The following is a 24173-nucleotide window of genomic DNA, read 5'->3' as shown; positions in this document are numbered from 1 at the left end:
GAACTATGTATTTTGTCCCAAATTTATTGTGTTTAAAAAAATGTTTTTAATACTTTCTAGTAATAGACATTGTAAAATTATAATAGATATGTGGGCCATGTATTAGAATTGAAAGTCTGAAAGCCAATTGAGTAGTATTAACATTATAAGACAGTGTACACCTAATATAAATAGGAACATACTAATATTTGAGGACTCTACTCCTAGTGATTATAGATTGTAAGTCAAGAGAGAGGTGAGAGTAAGGTGAACTACAACCAAATGTTGTGGAACAACTTGAATTATAGTTGTTGTGAGCAAAGCCAATATCTTTCCAAGCTGTTTAGCCAACAATTACACAAACTTGTCAAATAATTAAAGAGCTTGAACTCACCTCTTTTTCTAAAAAAAGCCAAGTAGAGCTTTGTGTGTATATGTATTGTTAAGCCTTGCCAAGGTTCAGGTAGATCCATTCTGTAAAATAATAGAATCCTGGGTTTAAACTCTTGTGGAGGTAACAAAAGGCTACTATATGAGACCAGAATAACTTTCGGTTGGCAGCAATAATGCTAGTTGCTGTCCTCTGTATCTGAAGTTGCAAACCGTGCTAATTTGTTTAACAGTAAATGCGAATATAGGCTTCAGCTTTGAAGTTATCTTGTGCCCTCCTCCAGCACTAATTTAACCTTCAGGGTGTCTAATTCAGCACTAGTCAGATATAACGCATTGTCACTGTATGTTAATATACTCTGGCTTGACCATAAGGTAAATGCACCGTTACTAATCATCCATACTGCATGGTTTATTACTGATACATAGCCATTTGAACTTGACTAAACTATATTATCTTTCGAGTTACTGATGGCACCAATCAATTCGTAACTTTGACGACGACTTTCCCAACATGCTGCTGAGAAGCCAGGTACTGCAATGCTTGTGGATAATCCTCAAACGCAAACACGCGGTCAACAACGGGTTTAATCTTCGTAGCGTCGAACAAGCGGTTCATGTTCTCGAATCTTCGGAAACGAGATGAAGAATGCCGGGTTACCAGAGATGAATTAAAAGACGTACTGCTTCCGCGGACCAATGAGAACACCACGCAAACGGACAGCTTTGCCAAGTAGCGCTCCGAGCAGTCCCGAAGACGGACCTCCTTGTTCCTAAGAAAGTTCGGTAGTGAGCATATGCCAATGTAAGAATAGTGATGTATTGTTGACTATGTATACTTACATGGGCGAGGAAGCCGACAGAATGGATCGATCCTGAGTACCGAAGCGCGTTGATGGATTGCAGAATTGTTCCAGCTCCAGCAACCTACGTTAATTAAGAGTCAAATGATTAATTCCGTAAAATAGGTCTGTCAACACACTTCGACAATATGGTCAACGCCGCGTCCATTCGTCTTTTTAATAAAACCGTTAGTAATATATTAGTGTGAGGAGATAGAATAAATAACACTGAAAACGTACAAGCTTAAGGACTTCTTCATCCCACTTCGGTGTTTGTTTGTAGTTGATGACATGCGTAGCACCAAGTTTCTTCAAGACTTCGGCCTTCTGCGCCGACGAAGTTGTTGCAATAACATTTGCACCATTAGCACGTGCAATCTGTAGTGCAAACCTATAGGATCACAAGAAACATATGTCAGAGGTTTGTCGGTTTTTGATAAGGTATTGACATACACCGAAACTCCGCCCGACCCCTGGACAAGGACGGTATCGCCACCTTTCAAAGGTATGTCTCCAAAGAGAGAATTATAAGCAGTAAGGGCAGCACAACTTAGGAATCGTAAGTATTAGATGGGTAATGACTATTATACAAGACTTACGGAAGCGTGGAAGCCTCTTCATACGATAGATAATCCGGTATTTTCACGAGACTCTAGTTAACACAATAAACCTTGTGTGCATCAGCTCATCACCTGATAGTCGGAAATGTACTCACATAAGCCGGAAAAGTGCGGCATTCGGTGAGTACACCGTCAATGAGACCGCCGAGGCCTGTAGCCCGCTGCTCCTCACTTTCGATGTCTCCGTGGATATGCTCCAACGCAAAATTCGCAGAGACACGGTCTCCTGGCTTGAAATTCTTGACATTGCTACCAACGCTCAAGACCTCACCGGCACAATCAGAACCTGGGACAATGTTTTCTCCAGCTCTATCAGCAGATATTAGGAATTGTAGTATCGTGATAACGAAATAACTGACATACCCCATAGGGTACGTGCCATTTGTGATGATTAGATCACGGTACTACATGAGGAGGACGAGTGGTCTCTAGTCTTTGTATAAGAGTAAGATCAGAACAAACCTGTAACGAGACAGCGTGTATCTTCACAAGAACCTCTCCATCTTTGATCGTCGGCACCGATGACTGTGTCAGCCTCAGTGCCTCTATTCCAGTTTGCTGTTCCCAGGCTACTGTCAATACAGGCAACTGAATTTGCAGATAAAATCTTTCTATACCTTGGTCAAGCGGAACTCGCGCGTAACAGCAGGAATTGCAACAGGCGACATTGTCCTTCGAAGTTGTAACCCGGGTTCACAGAGTCGGCATGATTATATACATGGTGTATGCTAGCATGTCGTCATACTGTACCATCATAGTCTTACCGAGCACCGAAAGGATCCGTCAGCAGCAGAACGGAACCTTAGGAGACAGTGGGAAAGTAATCGTACCGATACTAGAGTATTCCAGGTTCGCCGAATTCACCGTTTGCACACAATTCCACATGATCAACTCAGTAAATACATTCGACAGGCCGAATGCAGAATCTTACGAGTACAGGTGATAGTCAACACCTGTACCACACGGTATGTGTGTGAGTATGACTCAGTGGCTTGCATGCAAAGAGTTTGGCCTGATTTGTAATGCCTCGCATGTGATAATGTGCAAAGTATAGTTAGCCGCTTTGCTTTTTGCACCTCTTTAGTTATTTTGTTTAAATAAAAAACATATATTCTCTTTTAAGTGTTCAACTATATACAACCACAAGTCCTTCGGTTATTGAGTTTGTGTATTACTTTTTTAAATTCTAGTACTTCTATTACTAGTTTAAATACATTCACTATTTTAATTAGTTATAAATGAAATAATTTTGTCCTTTAATACAATCCCATTACAATCAATATGCTTTAATGTGTGTTGTAATGGTACATATCTAATAATGTATGCCCCTATCTTAGAACTAAATTCTTCCACTCTACTAAAATAAAATATGATAATGAATAAACTTCATAATAGATTAATAAATAACATATATTCAAGTATTATTGTCTTAACAACACAAATACAATACATTGTAGTAAATTACAATTTGCATTTTATAGCTAATAGACTTATAGTATATAAAACTGGATATATACTTTAGTTATCAGAAGTAATTGCTATTACTCTAGAATAAACTATCTACTCTCTAATGTATATTAATATACTATAATACACTGAAACTCATATTCCTTTACATGTATATTGTAAGACTATCTAATGAACTTATTGTGCGTATTGCCAGAATCTTCAACCGCCTTCAACTCAACTTCCAGTGTGTGTTTCAACTTCTTGTGTCTGATATATGTATAAACTAATGGCCCCGATTCTCCAAGTCGAAGCATCAGTCGAACATGCTATCGTGTATTCAACACTATACTCAGCACATAAAGCATCCAAAATGACACAACACATTAAATCATGCAAAACGATGACAACAACAGGCAAAATTTTTTTAAAGTCAAGACGTGGAGCCGTTCGATTAGTGTTAGCGTCAGAAGAAAATTGAAGGGCGTAATTCGGTTGGAAAGTGAAAGAAAGCATTTCGGCACCGCACAAGGTGAATTGTCACATGCGAAGGAAGAAAGTGAAGAAGCGTATGTGAGAGTCATAAGTCCAAAAACACGTCGAAATTCAACGAAAATTCACAGGTCCAGAAGGGCCGATGCAACGCGTGAAACCAGAAGAGAAGCCGGCCTTATGCCAAGGGTTGACGTGCTTCCCGATTTTCCGCAGATCCACCCATATTTTGCAGGATTCTCTCATCTAGACGACGAGTGCGCCGACGAGGATGCCGATCATGCTGACTGCTGCACTAACGAGACCGGCAGTGCCGAATAGGACTTTCTCGCCTGCTGCGCTGCTGGAGTTTGCAGGGGAAGTTGCAGCGGAACCTACAGACGAGGCAGCGGAGCCGAGGGATGAGCTAAGGCCTGAAGCTTGGCTAGTTAATGACGAGATGACTGAAGAAGCACCAGAGCTCAGGGAGCTTGCAACGCTGGACAAGGTTGAAGCCGCTCCACCGGATGACGATCCACTCGCAGAAACTATTAATAGATGTAAATCATATAATAAGTGACAAGAACTGGTATAGGAGACGTACCTGCTGCGCATTGTTGCTGCTGGAGTTGCTGTGCTGTAGCGAGGTCAGAAGATGGGCAGTTGCTCTGGAGGCACGAGAGAGCCTGTGTTTGGAAGTTCTGGGATGTGCACACGCATGTCAGGTCCGTGCTTAGAAATGAATTACACCGTTAGCGGAGCTGGAAGCATGAGAATAGAGAAATGTAAATACGTACAAGCCATTGCAACCCGCACTGGTGGCCGCCTGAGTAACGCACTGGAGGATGCAGGGGTCGATGCCTGTGGTGCTAGTCGGGGCCGCGGACGAGGCTGTGGAAGATTGGGCAGCGATGAGTGTCGCAGGGAGGGCTGTTACTGCGAGAACGAGGGTCGAAAGGACACGCATGGTTGAATGGTCGTGGCGAATGGACAAGTGGGACGACTAGTGGTTGAAAGAAAGCATCCATGCGGTATATATACTATTACAGTGCCGATGAAACTTCTCTGACGTCTGCTGCCGATCATCTCACTCTTTTCGTCCTTAATTTATTCCCCACACTCTCAATTCAGTATAATAATAAAAATGACCGGTGCGCTCCAATGCCGGCCGCAGCACATAAACCTTGCTAAAGTAATTCCTCGGAGAAAACATGAATGTTATGGGGTAAGGTGAGATCACTACCACGTCGTTGGGAACAAGCGCCACCGGTAAACAAATATGTACAAGTAATTTCTTAAACATTAACATTCAGAGCAATTATTAATTATTAAGTGTCGACAACAGGCGACTTTCCTTCCCGTTTAATCAGTTTATCCAATTTTGCCGTGCGTGCTTTCATCATCATTACCACAGCGTCATCGACTCCTTTGGAGGTGGTAATGATTTCAACAAAGATCAAAAGAGTTCTTTTTTTTCTTCTTCCAACCGTTGCGCAGAAATGCAACTCGGACAATTATTCGGTTCGCTCCGTTGAGCTGTATTGACAACTGCCTTGTCAATTCATTTGCTAGGTCGGCCTGCCTGGCATTCAGTCCCTTTCCCCTGAATTCTGACCCACTCTTCGGAAGTGCCTTTATTCGTCTCTGTTAGCGGCAATCTGACTGAGTGCATCACTTGTCTCATCTAAAGAAAGAAGATGTTCCGCTTCTGAACGTTCCTATCAGTTTCAATACGCTTGTTTTGTATAATATACTTCTACTTTTGTGCGGACCGCATAAGACGCGCTATGGTCTGCTGTCCTTATTACCGAATGCAGTATTGAAAAGTCTCTGTTAAGCTGCACTCACATGGTACGACTTGTGTGTAAACATTCTCTGCTCATGAATTAAACTGATGGTATATGTGTTATATTGAACAAATCTCTAATAGTAGGAGAAACACAGAACAAATCACATCTCTACCAATACCAATCGAGCCATTATATAATAAAATAGATACAGAAAATATAAAATATGCTTAAAGAAGCACTAATCCCCAAAGGTGAAACAGAGGCAGAGAATGCAGTTGCAAAGCAAGGTTGTAAAGAACTATGTAGAGAACTGAGGGAATCGAGGGAACTGCGGGAACTTCATTCACCAGAAACGATTGCTCCGCGGGTCCATCTTTTTGGCTGTTCGTAGCATGACTATGTTTGATGATAAACTTGAGAACTGAAAAAAACAAAATAAAAAGTCAGAAATTGGGCGCGGTTTGAAAAGAGAGAGAGCAGAAATGAATGAAGACGCTTACCCCATTCCCTACAAACACCTCTGCCCGTTCAGCAATTGCCATATCAATCGCCATCGCAACGTATTTCTGCTCGTTATCAACTTGAACATCCAAACTACTTTTCAAGTCCGTCCATCCATCCTTTTCTAAAGCCATGCGTAGTCGATCGACCCACCAGCCCCAACCATTCGTCAATACGTACACACGATGCAAGTCTGGTCGGTCTTTCCGGACATGGTGTAACTTGGTCACAATGTCGTCGATTTCGGGCCAACAATGCTGCATGTAATATTTTTCGCGTCCGTCTAAGCTATCGAGCGCGCCGAATTCGGGAGGTGAGAACCGATCGGGTAGTTCAGGGAATTGGTTGAAGCCGAGGTAGGTTGCACCCCAGAGAGCGAGTCGAGGGCAGTGACGAATGTAGTCTCCCCGTCTGAGATGAACCGCGACGAGACCGTGGATGGTATCTGGAGGAACAGCAGCGGGTGTTGAGGATAAAAGCGCGAGGTTACGAGCAACTCCGGATGTTACTAGTGGTGACCAGGCGAAATCCTGGATAATTGGTGATTCGGAAAGGGAAGGCCATAGTGATAGAATACGCTCCGAACCGAAAAGGAACCAACTGAATACGGGAGGATCGTTCCCGACTTCGACGCATCCGTCGGGTGTAGTTTTGAGTCGTTCGACCCACCAGCTGAGAAGGTCACCACCCTCTTCCAAATTGGGTGCTTCCGCAGAGCTGATTCGGACTCGCTTGGATGGAGGGCAGACTGTTTCCCAGTATTCTGCACTGACTGCGCGCGGAGCATGCATTGGTCCACCAGCACTTGGGCCGGATATAAACGCGTTCAGTGGGATGCGGGACGGGCGAAGTGCGAAGTCGTAGATGGTATATGGAAATAAGGATTTTGACCATGTATAGTCTTCGAACACGAATGAACGATTGGATAGGTAGGCGAGATGCGACATCAGGATGCTAACATGTCCTTCGAATGAGCAAGCGCACATGCTTTGAGAGCTATGCACTCACAATTCCTGCATGATATTATTCAAACCATGCCCCCACAGGTGCTCAGGAAATCGCAGATACATCCCATCTTTCCCCTCAGGGAATGGCAGAGATACATTGTGCTGAGGGAGACGTCGTTCAAACTCACGAATAGACGCATAGCTTGGTGGTATACCAGACCACAGAATACCGAGAACAAGGAACGCGAGAACAGTCAGAAGGAAAGCAAAGATGCGTCTGAGTGTGAGAAGGTGCAGGCAAGCGAAGCAAACGACACGGAGCGAGCGAAATCTGAATGATTGAGGTCGCCAAGGCGTTGGTGAGGCACGGCGGGTCGGGAGACCATCTTCGGACGGCACGAGCTCATAGTGTTCACCAGAGCGTCGCTGGGAGTTAAAGAAGCGGCGAGCAACGCCCTCCCAGGTGCCCATGGATGTGGCAAAGTGGGGAAGAGGACAATCGATGGCACAGTGAGCTCGTCGTTTGGTCCGTTTCACTGCCTTGCACCGCTGGACGCAGCGCGAATCACAACTGTGTACGTAATATTTTGATGCGCTCACCATAAAAGGCAGTGGTTTCTCAAATAGAATAAATAGTACTGGCTTTGGTTTGACTCGTTTGAGCGTCATCAGCGTTCTGCTTTGCGCGAAGCAAGCATCTCCTTGATCTGGTGCCACCATTCTGATCAAGAGGTCGACTTCTACAAAGCCTATGCAAAACAAGCCCATTTCTGAGGTCCCATTTTCTCCTTTAGGACGTTGATCAACCATCAATGTGGTAGTGGCATGCTTGCAATGATGTGCTTTCCACGCATTCACTTTGCTTGTAATAGACACGTCTAGGGTATTTGTATGGACAGCTTGCATTCTCTACTATGCAAAAATCTTGTTCATAGATCATGTCCTCTTCTCCACGTCACGGCTCATCAGCAAGCCAACACAAACACCCCAAATCATCATCGACACACTCCCGAAACGCGTCTCAGACACCCAGGAACAATGATGAAATTTCAGAACTTCCTGGACGGTATTATATACCCAGGAATGAACTGGATGAACTAGTCCTCGAGATGGGTGGTGTCCATGGCTCCGCCGATACTGATATACATAGAATAGGAAAAGTAAAAGAAAATCTGGACAAGTACCAAAACTCTCTAGAACGACTTGAGGGATATCAACGCCTTCAAGCTGCGGGGAAAAGTCCGGATGAGTACAAAGAGACTCAAGAGCGACTTGAGAGATATCAAATCCTGAGAGATATAAAGGCAATAGCGAAAAGAATCCACTATATGAAACATCTAGAAAGTGCAATAGTATCTTTTGCCAATGATATGATAGTCAACGAGGAGTTAGAAAACAAGGACTTTCGGAAATTGGAAACCCGTGTCAGTCGGCTTAAAGAAACTATGAATGATGCATCCAAAGTCCTTGAAGCAGCTAAAAGTCAGATGAATGATGACACTTTCAACAAGAAGACGTTAGGCATATCGGATGGGGACAAAGAAGAAGAAATGAAAGCAGTATGCAAAGAGGGTAAAGAAAAAATCGAAGCAACAAGGAAGCTCATGAAGGAGCACGATGATAAAATAAAATCCGCACAAAAGACCGTGTAGTGAATCTGTACATTAGTGCTGCAAATATATAGATTATTATGCACAATATGAGAAACACGTATAATTGAAGGATACTCGAGAAAATATAGTTGCTTTTCTACCACCATTCTGTAGATGCTGCCAGCGCGATGAGCTTGTCATTTTATCCATTTCACTTCATTGCATGATTGGAGAGTCAGTGGAGACTCTGCGAATCATGACCTTGTACATACTACTCTGATACACCAGCTATAAAAATCAGTGGTTTCTGGCGCGCCTCTTTAAAGGGACTGACCGACAGTACCAGTGACTGTGGCTTTGGCGCTATCAGCGTTGTACTTGCATCGACCAACTATTTGCGTGTTTTCTTTGCTTGCAATAAACACATCTCTCTACTCATAGCGAAGCTGAACAAGCTTAAAACGAATAACAAATCAGAAAAGCAGTTAAAAAGACACTTAAAGCCGTCGGAAAGCTATATTAATCTGGAGCAAGGCAATTGACAAATTGACAAAAGAAGACAAAACAAAGATTCGATGATCATCTAGTACAAAAAAATTGCATGTTTGCATGATACTGTGAAAGCATAATACTGGAGGTCTTCTGACCTGTTATTGATCAGGTTAATGAAGGGAAGCCTGAAATCACAATATGAGGGCATTACTGTATGGAACCAATATACTTGTAATAGTAGTGCTACTAGTGCAAACAAATTAATCAAGCCTTTGTACATTATAAGGAATCATGTTTACATTCCCTTAGATGAACTTTGTGGTAAGAAATATTGTCTTAGAATGGTTAATTACTCAATAATTATATTACTTTCTTGAAAAGTAATGCAACAAGTCATTTGTAATGATTAGTCTGTCTTTGCCTTAAAGCTGGACTGGGTGAAAATGTAGAAATATCTGTAAATGGATGGGCACAGTAAGACATTGAAGAAAATTGTTATTCCAAGCTTAACTCCTACTTTGTTTCATAATTTGATGTGCCGTGTGCACCTGTTTGACAACAGCTATCTCCTTTCTCGATTTGCTTTGAAAGCTTCATGCATTGTTCGAAGGATCTCTCTGAACGAAACAACAGCAGAGAAGGTACTTGATACAGGAGAATGCAACTCAAGCATCTTGAATGGCAAGATAATTGTGGCTGACTCGCTGTAGCACCTGACTCGGACCTGAGTATAAGTAGTGCCCGAGCGACCAAGCATAATGATGGAGATTAATAATCCCGGGTAACATATAGCCGGAGCCGGTGATCGACACCATCGCAGATACTTCCGAGTGATGCGACAAGAACACCGTCCTGCGACTTAAAAACACCAGTTATCTTCACTTACATGGTGAACAATGCAGCGCCGAAAATGTCTCTGGCTTCCATCAGCTCGTTATCTCCTATAAGAGACTTTGTGGCCAACTTGCTTCGCGGCGACGCGTCGCGTTCGATCGTCCCTTTCATCCCACGTCCGCTTCGTCTACTTTTTCTCATTGTGCTCATTCTTAACTGTCGATCTCTTCCGTTCGTCTGGCACTGTGAGTACTCCTCAATTCTTACTTATTTTTATCCGTATGTCGTACTGAGAATTTCCAGTGCGCGTCTTTAGGCCTGTGCTGTACATTCGTCTGAAGCGATGGTTCCTCTCGTTCTCTTCAAAGAAAACGCAAGAGGCTTGGTTCGACAGCCTGTGCCCTATAGGAAGAAGTCCATTTGAACTAAAGAGCGTATACACGACATGGGCTAGCCTCGATGAAAGCGACTACAATATTCATCTCAGTAATTCAAGCTACGCTAAAGTGAGTAAAACTCGTCCTCCGGCGTTTTTTTTTTCGGACAGGAACATGGAGTGACTGACGTGTCTCGCGACAGGTCCTTGACATGCTAAGACTGAAGTATGCGCTCTCGCATATGGTCACTGTGTTTCGCGATGGGTGTTGGCTTGCCCTGGGCGCTACGTCATTACGGTTCATGCGCGAAATTCCTATGGGTACCAAGTATGAGGTTAGAATGTATTTTGGGAGTTGGGATTCGAAATGGGTAAGTTAAATCATGTATCAGCTGCTGCATACTTACTGAATGCTGTCTAGATTTATGCTATTGCGCGCTTTGTAAGCAAGAAAAAGCCTTCTTCGAACAACCCAGTATCAAGCGAGCGGCTCAAAGGGGCGGATCAACTACTTCAACTGTCATCGTCTTCAGCCAACCTCACCACCGTACCGTTTCCGCAACTGCATACTCCAAATGGAGGGGAGAGCGACGTTTCCGGAACTACAACCCCGAATCCGACACTCATTGCTTCAATAGCAGAACTCAAATCGCTGTGGTCTGAAGCACCGGATGAGACACTGCATTGTGTCGCAATGAACGAGATATGTGTCAAGCGTGGACGACTCACCGTGCCGCCAGCACTTGCAATCGCTGCAGCAGGATGCGGCGTTTCTCACGACCGCTGGGAAGCACTCAAGAAATTGCGAAAAGGGAAAGGGATGAAGGAGTTGCTTGAAGGGGGATGGAAGAATGTTCCCGAGGGAGAAAGGTGGTGGGATGAAGCACTGCACGAGTTTGAGGGAGAGCGGGTGAAGAGACTGAGTATTTTAAAGGGTATTAGGGAGGGGTTGGAATCTACTAAGCTTCTTTAATTTACGTCAACATACACAACAGTTTTTTGTTTAGATTTCTACACTGTTAATCTACGAACTTGTCTTTCCGTGACAAATCGTGCTCGACTTGGATGGTTATTTTTCCTCTACTGTAACAGTCTTTGGATTTACACTAAGAAAGATACTTTAGCATTATTGAAAGCTCTGATTACAAATGAAAGAAATAAGTTCTTTCAAAAAGGGAGATAAGCTTCTCTTGACAACATCAAGTCAGTTCACAACTTCTAGGACTGTTGTTATGACATAAACTTAAGAGTCAAGGCTGAGTTAGAAAAAGCAAGCCTATCAAACCTGAGAAGGTAGCTATTGAAGCAGAGGTTATAGGGAGGGGATCTGGTTATAATTAGTACATTAACTACAAGCTCTTTACATGCCTAATATTCTAGTCTTCTAGTAGTAAGACATTGAAGAGGAGAGCCAATAGGTACTCATTTACTAGTAACAATTAAGGTCAGGTAAAGAAATAAATGTTAATAAATCCTGGAAGAAAATGCAGAATAAGGTACTCTGTAACACAAAGGAGATAATGTTAAAATTTTAGAGGCACATATTTAGTTCCCTATATATACAATTCTGAATGTACAACATACTAATAATATTGTTTACTATATAGACAACAAGCATTACTACTGTGTAAGTATGTAAGTATACTATAATATTCACCTTAGTCAAGATGTGCTTGACTAAGACAGTACAATATTACAAAAACAAATACAAAAATGTATAAAAATTTATTATTAAGACATATTTTTTTACATATTATAGTAAATATAAATTCCTCATATTTGATTATAAAGATAACATGTAAATATATTGCCTTGTCAGACTTTACATAAAAGTATAATAGAGTAGTGGCTAAAGACACAAAATACTACTAATTACTGAGCTGATACAGACTAAAATAGAGAGTATCACTAATACAAGTAATGACTCTTACATATTTTAGTATAACAAAATAAGGTGTGTTTCTAGCACTACTCTCTATATTATTATAGGTATTAAAGTAGATAAACACTGTAAAGGCCTCTGTAATGCATTTCCTGAGTAGTTCTGTATTTGAATAGATTTGAATAATGTGTTTCAGTTAGAAGGCAACTTGTTAAAGCTCACCTTAAAGCAAACACACAAACTTTAGCACATATTACTTTTATCACAAGATGTTTGTGCTGAGAATCACTCTACTATAAACATTCTCTCCAGATACACATCCAGGCAACCTATTTCTCCACCCAAGTATTAAAAATAAGATTGAGGCAATAAGATATCTATCAGGTGTCTATTATTACAACAAGCGCTTATCATGCTTCTGAAACACAAACCCGGAAATGAGCGGACCTGGGTGAAGGGTGAACTGTAACAGTCTGTCCATCACCCCTTTCTCTTTCAGACTTACCTTTGGGTCATGCTTGGTCTACAAGGTGTGTTTTCCGATTCGAAGAAAATCTCTGATTGTAGAGACAGGTCTCACTTAAGCTTGATTTTACATTTTGTCTTCCAGTGGTTAGCGTTAACAATGCCCAATGGGGCGAATCGTTGTGCAAGAGAAAACCAAATCTCTATGTGGAAGTGAGCCTTGGATCTGCTGTCAGGAGGACTGGCACAATCAAGGGCCATTTGCATACTTGGGACGAGACCTTATCATTGTACGCGTGCCGTTTTCTCCCTTTCTAGACGCCAGGTATTCACGAGAAGCAACGCAGTCCACCAGTAGATTCTTCGGAGACGTTCTCCATCAAGGTGCTACGTAAACCATCGATCCCGTTTCAGCGTGATGTTTGCGTTGGTTCAATCCGTATAGAACTCGAAACCTTATCCAATAGATGTACCAGCGGGACCAGTGAGTAGCGATGCGTCTTTCGGTCGTATTTTTTTCATCTTTATTCGATGCTAGCACAACTTTCACTCGACGTTCCTGTGGGGAAGAGTTATGGAAAACCGTCTCTAGTCGTAAAATTACAGAGCACATCTGTCGTGCCAAAAGATGTCGAATCTGGTGTAAAAGATGCAACTCAGGCAGTAAACGGGCTGAAAGGCTCTACTGAAGCTCATGATGCAATAGAACAAGGATTATCGCATCTGAACAAACAAGGAGATGTGGGGAAATCAGTGTGGGCTCTTGTGCAAAAGATAGACGTACTTGCAAACGCAATCGACAGATTATCCAGCGTATGTCTTTTAACTTTCTTTGTCTTCGATCTGTTTGTTCATCGCCTGCAGCTTCATCCATACGTGAACGCGGCTTGGCAGCTGGTATCAGCATTGTATAAGGTATCATCCGTCTAGATCAAATATACTATGACAAACCTGTATTAATATATTGTCTAGGCTGTCTCTCATCAAATTGAGACCGATCGCAAGCTCATCAAGCTCGCTGAATCCATGGAAGATGCATTTGAATTTGTAAAAGATGCGGATTCGTTGCCCAGTAAGACCACGGCGCTAAAACGGACACTCGAGAAACTCTTGCAGCAGACCATTGAGTGCTGCCAATTTATCCTGACCTATACCAGCCGGAATTTCCCTGGTGAGGCGATTTCCTTTCATGCATGTATTGATAGACAGCCAATATTCAATGACAGCAAGAATGCTGCAAATGAGTAGACCGAAAATCGAAAAGTTCGCTGAGCGCTTCGTCGATCTCAAAACGGCTTTGGACTCGAATATCGGATTGCGTACAGCATTCGTATCTGCACGGATATCGGAAGATGTTGAGGATATATGTATGCTCTGTTTCGTACCTAAAGCAAGACGTACTAATTCCTATTCTGAATAGATTTCCGAGAATTACTCGACCCATTCAATATGAACGCTTTCAAACGCAACACATGCCTTGAGAATACACGAGTTGAGGTGTTGAATCAAATCATGGGTTGGCTTTTATCGGACACCGCCCAGAACATCTTATGGCTTCACGGTGTTGCAGGATCCGGTAAAAGCACTATTGCCACAACCATTGCAGAAAATTGCCGAGGCATGTCGCGGCTTGGTGCATTTATTTTCTTTAGGAGAGCCGATGATACTGAACGTCAACTTGTTTCGTTGTTTCGAACCATTGCATACCGGTTAGTGATGTTCGATTCGTCTATAGCACAACAGGTCAAAGCTTCTGTCAAGAAGAACGACCATATTACTGAGGCTGTTGCAGAGGTGCAGTTCACGAGACTGCTTTTGGATCCTCTTAACGCTGCCAGGGATGACGTACAGGGACCGGTTGTTATTGTCATTGATGCATTGGATGAGTGTGGTACTCGGGAGGCTCGGCGGATACTGATGTCTCTTCTGAGACGGGAGTTTGGGAAGTTACCTACAAATTACCGATGTTTCATTACGAGCAGACCAGAGGTGGACATTAGCACAGCACTGTCAAATCGGCCGGGTTCGGTGTACGAGCTTACCTTAGATTCCAGCTCGGCGGATAGCAAGCGCGACGTCCTACGATACATTGACCATGAGATGCGTAGGGTTATCGACGAATCGGACGTGAGAGTACCAGACGAATGGCCCTGGGATACATATATGAAGCAACTTGCTCGGGCTTCGGAAGGGTTATTTATATGGGCATCGACTGCCATTACGCTTGTGTCGGAAAGTCCCAGTAGACTCCGGAGGCTATATGAACTTGTTAATGCATCTCACCGATTGAAGGGTCTTGACCGACTGTACAAGTCCGTTTTGATTAGCTCAGGGGTTATCTCAATGGACGAGCCATACTCTATAGCTCGCTTTACACAGATACTGGGCCTCATCTTGCTTAGCCGGGTCCCGCTCACAGACGCAACAATAGATGCACTTCTCGGATTATCGTCCATAGAGCCGTCACGTGAGATTCTCGCGAAACTGCAGAGTGTCCTCGTCTTTAGACAAGGCGAACCCGTTCATGTACTGCACACATCGTTTGCTGACTTTCTCATGTCGTCGCCGTGTTCTACGCCGTGTCCAATACACCATGATCCTTCCGATTGCCTGTCTGGCCCCTGGTTCAGTGACGTTGCCATGCAAAGTTCGTTGATTGCGAAACGATGCTTCACCATCATGAAGGGAGGGCTTGGCTTCAACATGTGCGATCTCGAATCGTCTTTCGCGTATAACAAGGATGTTGTCGGGATAAAGGACCGTATCAGTAACAAATTACCGTCGCATTTGCAATATGCATGCAAGTATTGGGCACAGCACCTTGGTGATGCTCCATATACACGCGAGCTGTTGGACGAGTTAGCGGCTTTCGCGTACGAGTATCTACTGTATTGGCTCGAGGTACTCAGCATGCTAGGCCAAGTTGGTCCGATTGCGAGTCGAGCGCTTCTGGATGGTGCTAAATGGTGTGAGGTGGGGACTGTTAGCTTCGGTTCTGCACGCGCACTAACCCTTGTCTAGGCACATGATACAGGCCTTTCTTTGTTCTTGAGGGACGCCAGCAAGCTCGCTGCCACGTTTGCTATGCCCATTACCGAAAGTACACCACATATCTATGTTTCCATGCTTCCGCTTATGAAGGGCGAATCGGCGACTGCAGCTCACTATTCGAAGCACATATCTCGAATGGTAGAGATGAATCGAATAGGAACGAAACCACCACCGTTATGGTCCAAAGTATTAGAGGGACATACGCATTATATTTTGACGGTTTCATTCTCGCCTGATGGGAAGTATATTGCTTCAGGCTCCTGGGACGGAACAGTCAGAATGTGGGACTTCGAGAGCGGTGAGATGGTGTGTCACCTTTTTGAAGGGCACCAAGTCGCCGTCAATTCTCTCGCATTTTCTCCAGATAGCCGTCTCCTTGTCACCGGATCCTGGGATAAGAAAGTTCGTATTTGGGACATTGAGTCAAGAGAGGTGGTATCGGGCCCATTCGAGGGTCATGTTGACGGTGTGCGGACCGTTGCGTTTGCACAAGACGGGAAGCACATTGCCTCTGGCTCGGGAGACATGACAATACGAGTATGGGATGTCGAGAATAGGGCCGTTTCTCAAGTTCTCGAAGGACACAAAGGTGCTGTTCGATCTGTTGCCTTCTCATCCGATAAGAAACGAATATTTTCGGCATCCGAGGACAAGACAATTCGAGTCTGGAACGTGGAAACAGGACAGGCAACAGGCGAGCCTTTTGTAGGTCACACGAAGGAAATTTACTGCATGTCGGTTTCTCCGAATGGCAGGCACCTTGCCTCTGGCTCTTGTGATAACACGGTGAGGGTCTGGGACGTGGAGAGTGGACAGCTTGTCAGTGGTCCGTTTGAGCATGCAGATAGCGTTTATTCTGTCTGCTTTGCACCTGATGGAAAGAGGGTTGTATCTGGATCTGCAGATCGCACAATCATTGTCTGGGAGGTGGCCACCGGCGAAATTGTTTCTGGCCCTTTTACCGGTCACGTAGGCACCATTCGTTCTGTTGCCTTCTCCCCTGATGGGTCATGCATCGTCTCGGGGTGTCAAGATAAGACCCTTAGAGTTTGGGACGCGTCAATCGGCAAGATCATTTCAGACTCTGCAAGCAAGCACTCAGACGCTGTCTTCTCCGTTGCCTTTTCTCCAGATGGCAGTCATATAGTATCTGGCTCTCGGGATAAGACCGTTAGATTCTGGGACGCCAGTACGGGCGAAGCAGCTTCCGCGCCATTTTTGGGACATACTGAAAGAGTTTACTCTGCAGTCGTTTCGCCTGATGGGAGACGAATTGTCTCTGGATCTACCGATAAGACTGTCATTGTCTGGGACATAAGGAGTGGCAAGATGGTATTCCAGCCGTTCGTGGGGCACTTAGACATGGTCAATTCGGTCACCTTCTCTACTGATGGTACACGCGTCGTTTCTGGGTCTAACGACAGGACGATCATTATTTGGAACGCTGAGAACGGCAAAATGATTGCTCAATCTGAACAAGTGCATAAAACTGGGATCCGCCGCGTCGCATTCACCCCCGATAGCACTCTCATTGCGTCAGCATCTGTCGACAACGATGTCGTTATTTGGAATCCAAACAGCGGGGAAATTGTTTCCGGACCTTTCAAGGCTCTTCAAGATAGCACGTTTTTGTATTATGCTCCGCTTTCCTTCTCTCCTGACGGGAGGCGTATTGCCTCACGTAGCTCGAACAACGACATTATCGTTCGAGATCTGGAGAGTGGACAGATCGTCCCCGGACATTTGAAGGGACACACCGACCCGGTCACGTCAGTTTCCTTTTCACCGGATGGGGCATACATTGCCTCCGGATCGGTCGATCGTGCAGTCATTATATGGGACGCAAGCAGTGGAAAGCCTGTTTCTGGGCCATACAAGGGGCACAGTGGTGGAATTACATGCGTTGCCTTTTCTCCGGATAGCGCTCGCGTTGTTTCATGCTCTTTTGACGGAACAATCCGAATTTGGGCTGTATCAAGTAATGAAGGCGTTTCTGCATCGTCTGGAGAGACATCAGATAATATGGTGGCCTTGTTGTCGACTGTCGCCAGCGGGAGCATTAACGAAGGCTTTGCGGGTTGGACATTAGCTGATAATGGATGGATATTGGGCCCACAAAACGAACTGCTTCTGTGGCTCCCTCCCGATATTCGTTCAACGCTCTGGCGGCCTCAGAACGCGGCCGTCTTCAGTTGTGAATTTTCCACAAAGTTGAACTTCCGGAACGCTGCGTGCGGTCAACGTTGGAAGGAATGCTTCAATCCTGCTGAATAAACCAAGCCTTTACTGTTATAGTTCTATTGCTTCATTTACAGGCTATGTATGCATTGAACATTCTATATAAAGAAAAAATAGAAAACTCTTGCTTGCTTAGGTTAATTTATAAGAGTAATTATTCTGTATATGGAAGAGTATGCCAGTACAGAATAAATATCTCTGTTTGTATTGTATTGTCCTGCATATGTGTTATATAGAACATGCTTCATAATCAATTGCTACTAATCTTCCGATTCAATTGCAACGGGTATTCAGTATCATATGTAATTTGTTTACACTAGTTCAACTTTCATTACTCGAGTCTGTGTTGGCACAGACGAGCAGGCTCGAGCAACCTTGGTTGAGCACAGATGGAGAAGGGCTCACAATGACTCCATTTCAAAGAGCAGGCACACACAACAGTCCTCTCAAATGTAACATTATCTTCTGGACAGTGTCGTTTTGCCTTGTGAATTTGATGGAAATCAATACCGGTCGGAGGATATCTGGACAAGTACTACTGATTAGGAATAAATACTAGATATTTTAGACAAAACCTACAATAGTATATACTCATGCCTTCAGCAATACTTTATGCAGGTCGGTCGTTATGCATTAGATACTTCGCTATTGAGAGCTGTTCTGTAAGGCGGAGGGTTTATTCGGACATTGATGTGCTTTACGAGAAAATTGATAAGCTTCAGGTCGGATTTGCATGTCACTGGCTTGTATGGCCGTTCATCGACTTGCCCTCGACTTCCACCACAAGCGTTTAGTTTGCTTCTGACAGGCGTTAGTTGCATTGCTTACTAGCTCTGAAATTGTGGATACTCGCTTGAACGCTCGCTGAATTGACCTAAAAAAAGGTGTGGGAGTGGAGGATGTGATAGGTGCGTGCAGCGGTGCCGTTCACACATCTGGAATCGTTCCTCCAGGTCTGGAGTGATGAGCTAACGGAAATCATACTTTCTAGACGCGACGCTGAGATCATTCTTGTATTCACTGGAAAAGGTGTTAGGACTCACGCTCATGAGAGTGTTAGAACGTGCTTCGCTGCTATGCGTGTCGAAGTTGGCTTGGTGAGCACGTCACTTACTGTTGTGCCTTTCTCCCGCTGACGTGTAGCTACCTTCGTAGATTTGCATCGAGGGGTGAAAGATTTTGCGCGAACTTCGAACCATTCACAGAACAAAGTCGACCAATTGCTTGGCAGCTATATTTGTCGATCCTCTGAATTTTCTAGATTCGCACAGTGCTGAAGAGATGGCCTGACCACTCACGAAAACGTAGGACAATATGCAACTGTTTTCCTTGCATTTGGCACCAACCGATATGTATCTTTTCTAGACGCGAAAGTTCTCCGTTGTTAAAGCATAGGAGACCTTCACGTGCCGTCTGCGAAGGTGAAAAAGGCGATCGTGCCGCCGGGATGCATCACCAAGTCAACAGTTGATGACCGAATCGACCAGATGGTTGCTGGTCACCTCAACATTTTGTTGCTTTTGTATGATCACATCAACATGAAGATCAGTGGTCAATAATTCGTGAAGATTGGCGAATTGATGGATGCTGGGGTTTGGCGCGTAGACGCCTGTGTCGAACGTCATCAGCTCTCGGCAATCCAGCCATTTATGTGCATGCCGCGCTGAACGTTCAGGAAGAGAACCGCTTGTGTACTGTTCCTCGTGCGTCAGCGCTCAATGCTCATTGCTTTCGGACTGTGCTCTCGGACCTCTCGGACGCGGATACAATCAACGTGAGAAGATGGGTCAAAGATGGACAGTCAGTGTGCCTTCAGCTTTTAGCGCTTTGTCGCCACATCAGTTGTTGGTTGTTTCCGCCTCACCATGGCGCTTGACGCCTTCCCTGCCCCTCCTATTCCTCCCAGGCCTCGTAGCTCTGCGAGCTACCACCACGACCGGACACAGTGCTCGCAAGCCGTGCCACCGCCAGTCCCGCCTCTCCCTCCAGGATTCCAACCCCACGAAGAAGACATTCGTCGCCCACACTCCGCTGGTCCGATGCAAGTGCCCGCACCACAGCAACGTAACATGATTCATCCTTCACACGTATGTAGTACTTTCTCCTTCCGCCGTTGGTGTTTCTGAGATACCTTTTAGATGATGCACGGTTTCAACCCTCAGGCTGTTTCGTACAATGGGGTGGCACGTTTCGCGTCTCCGGCGCCGGTGCCTCTTCCTCAAATGCAGCACCAGCAAGGAATGATCAATGCTGTCCCTAGATTCATGGGCCCCTCTGGACCGATTCCATTTCGTGGTACATCTCCGGCTCCTTCGTACTCGCCGTTTCCACCTCCGCCGTCCGTGCCCGGTGGTGCTACATGGCATAGAGAACCGTCTGCCGATGTCAGCTTTGTTACTTCATTGATGGCGACCACTTCTTTGGTTGGTAATTCTTTACCAAGGGCACAGAGTGTGCATGGCGTTATCGAATATTCTCCACCTCGTCCACCTCTTCCGCCGTCAACGTCCCCAAATGGACGTCGTTTCGCAGCTCCTCTTCCGACTATCACTACTCTTCAAAATGCTCTGTCATCGGTTCAGTCTCCAGCTACAGATGATGCAAGTCGTGTTGCCTGGATTCGGGATGTTCTCTTTCTTGTAAAGAGAGACTGTGTGAGAGATTCTCCAGTTTTGTCCTCAGGGCTATTTCTGGCGTCAAACTCCTTTCCAACCGGGAGTATCCAGATCAGCGATCCCGCATTGCGGCATCTTGCAGAAAGCGCCGTGGCATTACTCATTGCTCTTATGCCGACATTACCCGCTCGTGACGAGAATTTGACGCTTCCCCTTGCCGAAGCACTCTACATTCGTGCTGAATTAACAGCGTCAGGCGCGTTTCCGAATTTGATACCGGCTTCACCGAGAAACGCATTCAGGGAGTTTGAAGCTGCGGCTCGCTCAGGCTTTTCACATGCGTGGTTCCGGCTAGGACGAGATTACGAGGGATTTGACGACATTGCTCATGCTCGGCAATGTTTCGAGAAGGGCGTCGATGGCGGAGATGTTGGATGCGTCTATCGAATGGGTATGGCGCGCTTACTTGGACAGCTCAACTTCCCCACAAACATTGTAGAGGGGGTAGAACAAGCCACACAACTTCTTCACCGGGCAGCGGCGTCGGCAACAATCGAGTTCCCTTATCCTCCATATGTCTTTGCGCTCTTTCTACTTGACGAATTTGAACATGTCTCTATCCCTTCCTATATCCTGGCCAAATATATTCCCGCGGGTTCAACTCCGCCACTCGAAGCACGCCGACATCTCGAACATGCTGCATTTCTACACTATACACCTGCTCAGCAACGGATAGGTCGCGCATACGAATTCGCAGAGACGCCTTTTCCATTTGATCCCATCCTGAGCGTTGAATACTATTCTCTCGCTAGCGCTGGCGGTGACGCACAAGCAGATCTCGGTCTATCAAAATGGTATTTGTGCGGAGCAGAAGGTGCATTCAATAAAGACGAACTGCGTGCACGTGAATGTGCCGAGCGTGGAGCTTCGCGAGGTCTTCCGGCAGCGAAGTTTGCTATGGGTTATTACTGTGAGGTTGGCATAGGTGGACCGCAGGACATTCAGCAGGCGCGACGATGGTACACTGAGGCTGCAGAGATTGGGGAAGCAGAAGCAGAGGGTCGATTGAAAGCACTCTCGGATACTTCGATGCCGCTTTCGCGAGAAGATCACAATGCTCTTGCAGAAACAAAACTTGTGCGTAAGCGAACGCAGGCACGCATTCGGTCTGATGCTACTACTGGAAGGGATGGTAACCTATCATCCCAGGCAGTTGTACATCGTCAGCCTGATTACGTCGTTCCCCAGCGGCGGCAAGCCTCTCTTCCAGCCCCCATGCCTTCTAACGGTCAATATAGTCCAGGAGTGCAACCTGCACTCCAACAGCCGCTCCCAAGACATGCTACTAGTCTGCCTCCTCAAATTCCACTGAATGTTGTTGGATATGAACAGTCCCAATTCGCACCAGGTCAGGGCCAGCAGTTTTCCGATCGACCGCGATATTCGCTGGTGGATCCCGGAGTTGCCCAATCCATTGGAAACGCACCAGCACCCTTTGCTGGTATGCGACGCGTTGCGTCAAATGGACCTCCTGCGCGCCGGCAATATACCGGTTCATCAACAACTTCACGCCCTCCACATACGTCATCTCACGAGGCTGTGTCGGCGCTTCCTTCTGAAGCCGACTTCTCAGTAAACACCGCTCCAAGTACGGGTGCTAGGAAATACACGACTTTTGCAGAAATGGGGATTGAAGGAAAACGGGCGGAGGATAAAGAATGTGTGATTATGTAAGTCCGTATCGTGAGGAACATTGTTTCATCTGGATGGCTCTTGGACCCTTTATTTTTTGCTGGTTCCTATACTCTCTGAACGCATCCGTTTTGCATCGACGTTTTGTTATCGGCTTTCCTGGGTATTGCGCGTGTTTCGTTGCATTTTGGTAGGGTGTAGTTGATCACGCTCCTCATTTTCCAATATTTATTCCTCATCACTTCATATTTCAAAATTTATCATCGTCAACGCATCATCGTACTTTCCCGTGATCTGCTATCATCTGGACACTGCAATTTATAGTAATGGCTTGTAATTCGTGTGCGCTTAATATATAGATTGTCATGCTTCTACGGTCCTTCAGACCGACCTGTTCCCCATCTAAGGTGAGCGTCTGTGCCATCAAGATTACCCGCTCTGCATGCATACACCTTCTCTAATGTTCTGATCATAGCGTCCAATGCAATATCAATATGCTCATCATTTCAATGTAGCGTCTTGTAGGTGTGAAGTGTCACCATGATGCCTTCTGGTATAGAGTCGAAGCCGCAGTCGACAGAAACTAGTCGATTCAATGGCCCTGTTTCACATATTTGACTAACAGCGTACTGCGTCTCGTACGTCTAATAAGATTTTAATTTCGGACGCCGATAAACTAACCCCGTTGCTTGAAAAGGGTCCTTGCTCTTTCTGCTCCACTTATACAAATACGAAAGCCACTGTCTCATGGGTTCCGACTCGGTCTTGAATTCCGGCAGGTGGCATTCCATTTCGGAGAGGAGAAAATAAAGCGGTACCGGTGTCGACACACACACATTACTATACCCTGCTTCGGGTTTGCTTACGTTCGCCTATATTTAGGCATGATTCTCAGAAACCATATGAAATTCTACACGAGTATTTGTCGACTATGTTCTGATACGACTTGCATTTGTAAGTGCGGCACGGAGATCAGTTGCGAGGTACCTCAATTGCACTGCTGAGAGTGTTAATTCAGGCTGCACTGGTATTCGCTGATCAAGATCCACACAGAATTTGATCAAGCATTCTTATGCGAGCTATTTCAGTTAGATAAATTTCTGTTGGCCAGTTCTAAATGGCCGTCCTGGGAGGTTCTACTTTGGTGACCAGGGAGCATGCTGCGCAAAGGTTAGATTGGAATTGGTATAACATTCCAATCTGACGATATTTTACAATTTTTCTAGGATAATTAATGAGCAGAGATGTCTTCTCGATTAACAGGGACGCGTCTCTTTCGGCGCTCAGTTGACTTTGCCCCGAATTTGAGTAATGCCGTTGTCTCTATGTCATGACAACACAATGGGTTTCAAGGAAGCAATCACTCCTTTCGACTTGCAAGAGCGAGTATAGCCCTTAAGGGCGCCCGGCAGATGATAAGAGTAGATCCCCGCCTTAGGTTCTATCTAATACATTTTAGCGCCAGTGAGGACTTTCAATCATTGATCGTTTTAAGATCGAGTAGCCCGCCTCAATGAAACGAGCGAGGGGTCGAACGAGTTATCAGGACTTGCACAGCACGAGCAGATTCTCCGCGCTAATCGCAGTTTTGGTAACTTTTGCCCTGCCAGAAGGAATACCAAGAGTACCAGTGCTACTGTTGATTACCTCATTTTATCTGTATTGCCTCCCGGATTACAATGGCTGATGGTGTGTTGACATGTTTGTTATTTCATCTAGTTGCATATCGTGACGTAACTCAGACTCCGTTGCTCACCGTGAGACGGATATTTGTAACCTTTCCCGGCCCATTGCATCAGGGGACACAGTCTTAGACTTTTAGACGCTGGACGCGCCACGTCACGCCGCATCGTCGTAGTCAGAATGCAGCACGTTAGTGTTTCGATCCGAAGCCACTCGGACCTAAAAGCAATGAGGACAGGGGAGGATTTCCGTTTGATTGTGCTTGAA

General features: G+C 45.2%; 9 protein-coding genes across 9 annotated transcripts; 5 read left to right on the top strand and 4 right to left on the bottom strand.

Moving 5' to 3' along the window:
- Positions 1-850: 850 nt before the first annotated feature.
- FOMMEDRAFT_131322 (NAD-binding protein) lies at positions 851-2499 on the bottom strand (the record flags this gene model as incomplete). The annotated part of the gene is made up of 11 exons (XM_007262513.1): positions 851-998; positions 1054-1108; positions 1209-1296; positions 1352-1384; positions 1452-1602; positions 1665-1760; positions 1811-1863; positions 1927-2140; positions 2195-2235; positions 2294-2389; positions 2449-2499. The coding sequence occupies 11 exons, from the start codon at positions 2497-2499 to the stop codon at positions 851-853; spliced, it is 1026 nt and encodes a 341-aa protein (XP_007262575.1).
- A 1116-nt stretch (positions 2500-3615) lies between these two features.
- On the bottom strand, positions 3616-4741 carry FOMMEDRAFT_16928 (uncharacterized protein). The gene is made up of 3 exons (XM_007262512.1): positions 4546-4741; positions 4353-4480; positions 3616-4296 (listed from the first exon to the last, which is right to left on the bottom strand). Exons 1-3 carry the CDS (start codon positions 4713-4715, stop codon positions 4016-4018), a joined length of 579 nt encoding a protein of 192 aa, XP_007262574.1. The 5' UTR covers positions 4716-4741; the 3' UTR covers positions 3616-4015.
- Positions 4742-5653: 912 nt separating this feature from the next.
- Positions 5654-7508, bottom strand: FOMMEDRAFT_16926 (uncharacterized protein). Its single transcript, XM_007262511.1, has 3 exons — positions 7048-7508; positions 6039-6993; positions 5654-5959 (listed from the first exon to the last, which is right to left on the bottom strand). Exons 1-3 carry the CDS (start codon positions 7455-7457, stop codon positions 5882-5884), a joined length of 1443 nt encoding a protein of 480 aa, XP_007262573.1. The 5' UTR covers positions 7458-7508; the 3' UTR covers positions 5654-5881.
- A 416-nt stretch (positions 7509-7924) lies between these two features.
- On the top strand, positions 7925-8638 carry FOMMEDRAFT_25624 (uncharacterized protein; the record flags this gene model as incomplete). Its single annotated transcript, XM_007262510.1, has 1 exon — positions 7925-8638. The coding sequence occupies one exon, from the start codon at positions 7925-7927 to the stop codon at positions 8636-8638; it is 714 nt and encodes a 237-aa protein (XP_007262572.1).
- Positions 8639-9941: 1303 nt separating this feature from the next.
- Positions 9942-11304, top strand: FOMMEDRAFT_16925 (uncharacterized protein). The gene is made up of 4 exons (XM_007262509.1): positions 9942-10149; positions 10208-10410; positions 10484-10651; positions 10702-11304. Exons 1-4 carry the CDS (start codon positions 9981-9983, stop codon positions 11251-11253), a joined length of 1092 nt encoding a protein of 363 aa, XP_007262571.1. The 5' UTR covers positions 9942-9980; the 3' UTR covers positions 11254-11304.
- Positions 11305-14076: 2772 nt separating this feature from the next.
- Positions 14077-18133, top strand: FOMMEDRAFT_102090 (WD40 repeat-like protein; the record flags this gene model as incomplete). The annotated part of the gene is made up of 2 exons (XM_007262508.1): positions 14077-15600; positions 15649-18133. 2 exons carry the CDS (start codon positions 14077-14079, stop codon positions 17950-17952), a joined length of 3828 nt encoding a protein of 1275 aa, XP_007262570.1. The 3' UTR covers positions 17953-18133.
- A 409-nt stretch (positions 18134-18542) lies between these two features.
- Positions 18543-19349, bottom strand: FOMMEDRAFT_165151 (uncharacterized protein; the record flags this gene model as incomplete). Its single annotated transcript, XM_007262507.1, has 4 exons — positions 19215-19349; positions 18960-19147; positions 18766-18884; positions 18543-18717 (listed from the first exon to the last, which is right to left on the bottom strand). Exons 2-4 carry the CDS (start codon positions 18963-18965, stop codon positions 18543-18545), a joined length of 300 nt encoding a protein of 99 aa, XP_007262569.1. The 5' UTR covers positions 18966-19147; positions 19215-19349.
- Positions 19350-19794: 445 nt separating this feature from the next.
- FOMMEDRAFT_138345 (HCP-like protein) lies at positions 19795-22522 on the top strand. Its single transcript, XM_007262506.1, has 2 exons — positions 19795-20003; positions 20055-22522. Exons 1-2 carry the CDS (start codon positions 19956-19958, stop codon positions 22263-22265), a joined length of 2259 nt encoding a protein of 752 aa, XP_007262568.1. The 5' UTR covers positions 19795-19955; the 3' UTR covers positions 22266-22522.
- Positions 22523-22763: 241 nt separating this feature from the next.
- Positions 22764-23163, top strand: FOMMEDRAFT_151537 (uncharacterized protein; the record flags this gene model as incomplete). Its single annotated transcript, XM_007262505.1, has 4 exons — positions 22764-22776; positions 22849-22861; positions 22921-23043; positions 23106-23163. The coding sequence occupies 4 exons, from the start codon at positions 22764-22766 to the stop codon at positions 23161-23163; spliced, it is 207 nt and encodes a 68-aa protein (XP_007262567.1).
- Positions 23164-24173: the final 1010 nt, after the last annotated feature.

Source organism: Fomitiporia mediterranea (genome assembly GCF_000271605.1).
Source record: "Fomitiporia mediterranea MF3/22 unplaced genomic scaffold FOMMEscaffold_2, whole genome shotgun sequence".
NCBI classification, from domain to species: Eukaryota; Fungi; Basidiomycota; class Agaricomycetes; order Hymenochaetales; family Hymenochaetaceae; genus Fomitiporia; species Fomitiporia mediterranea.
The sequence above is the reverse complement of the archived record's forward strand: the minus strand, read 5'-3'. Positions and strand labels throughout refer to the sequence as shown.

Coding starts and splice junctions, on each gene's coding strand:
- FOMMEDRAFT_16925 (XM_007262509.1), top strand. CDS start 9,981: ATGTCTCTGGCTTCCATCAGCTCGTTATCTCCTATAAGAGACTTTGTG. Junction 10,150..10,207: donor TCTTCCGTTCGTCTGGCACT/GTGAGTACTCCT, acceptor GAGAATTTCCAG/TGCGCGTCTTTAGGCCTGTG. Junction 10,652..10,701: donor GGAGTTGGGATTCGAAATGG/GTAAGTTAAATC, acceptor AATGCTGTCTAG/ATTTATGCTATTGCGCGCTT.
- FOMMEDRAFT_16928 (XM_007262512.1), bottom strand. CDS start 4,715: ATGCGTGTCCTTTCGACCCTCGTTCTCGCAGTAACAGCCCTCCCTGCG. Junction 4,481..4,545: donor AGTGCGGGTTGCAATGGCTT/GTACGTATTTAC, acceptor TTCATTTCTAAG/CACGGACCTGACATGCGTGT. Junction 4,297..4,352: donor GCAGCAACAATGCGCAGCAG/GTACGTCTCCTA, acceptor ATCTATTAATAG/TTTCTGCGAGTGGATCGTCA.
- FOMMEDRAFT_138345 (XM_007262506.1), top strand. CDS start 19,956: ATGCAAGTGCCCGCACCACAGCAACGTAACATGATTCATCCTTCACAC. Junction 20,004..20,054: donor ACATGATTCATCCTTCACAC/GTATGTAGTACT, acceptor GATACCTTTTAG/ATGATGCACGGTTTCAACCC.
- FOMMEDRAFT_16926 (XM_007262511.1), bottom strand. CDS start 7,457: ATGGGCACCTGGGAGGGCGTTGCTCGCCGCTTCTTTAACTCCCAGCGA. Junction 6,994..7,047: donor AATAATATCATGCAGGAATT/GTGAGTGCATAG, acceptor AGGACATGTTAG/CATCCTGATGTCGCATCTCG. Junction 5,960..6,038: donor AGGTGTTTGTAGGGAATGGG/GTAAGCGTCTTC, acceptor TGTTTTTTTCAG/TTCTCAAGTTTATCATCAAA.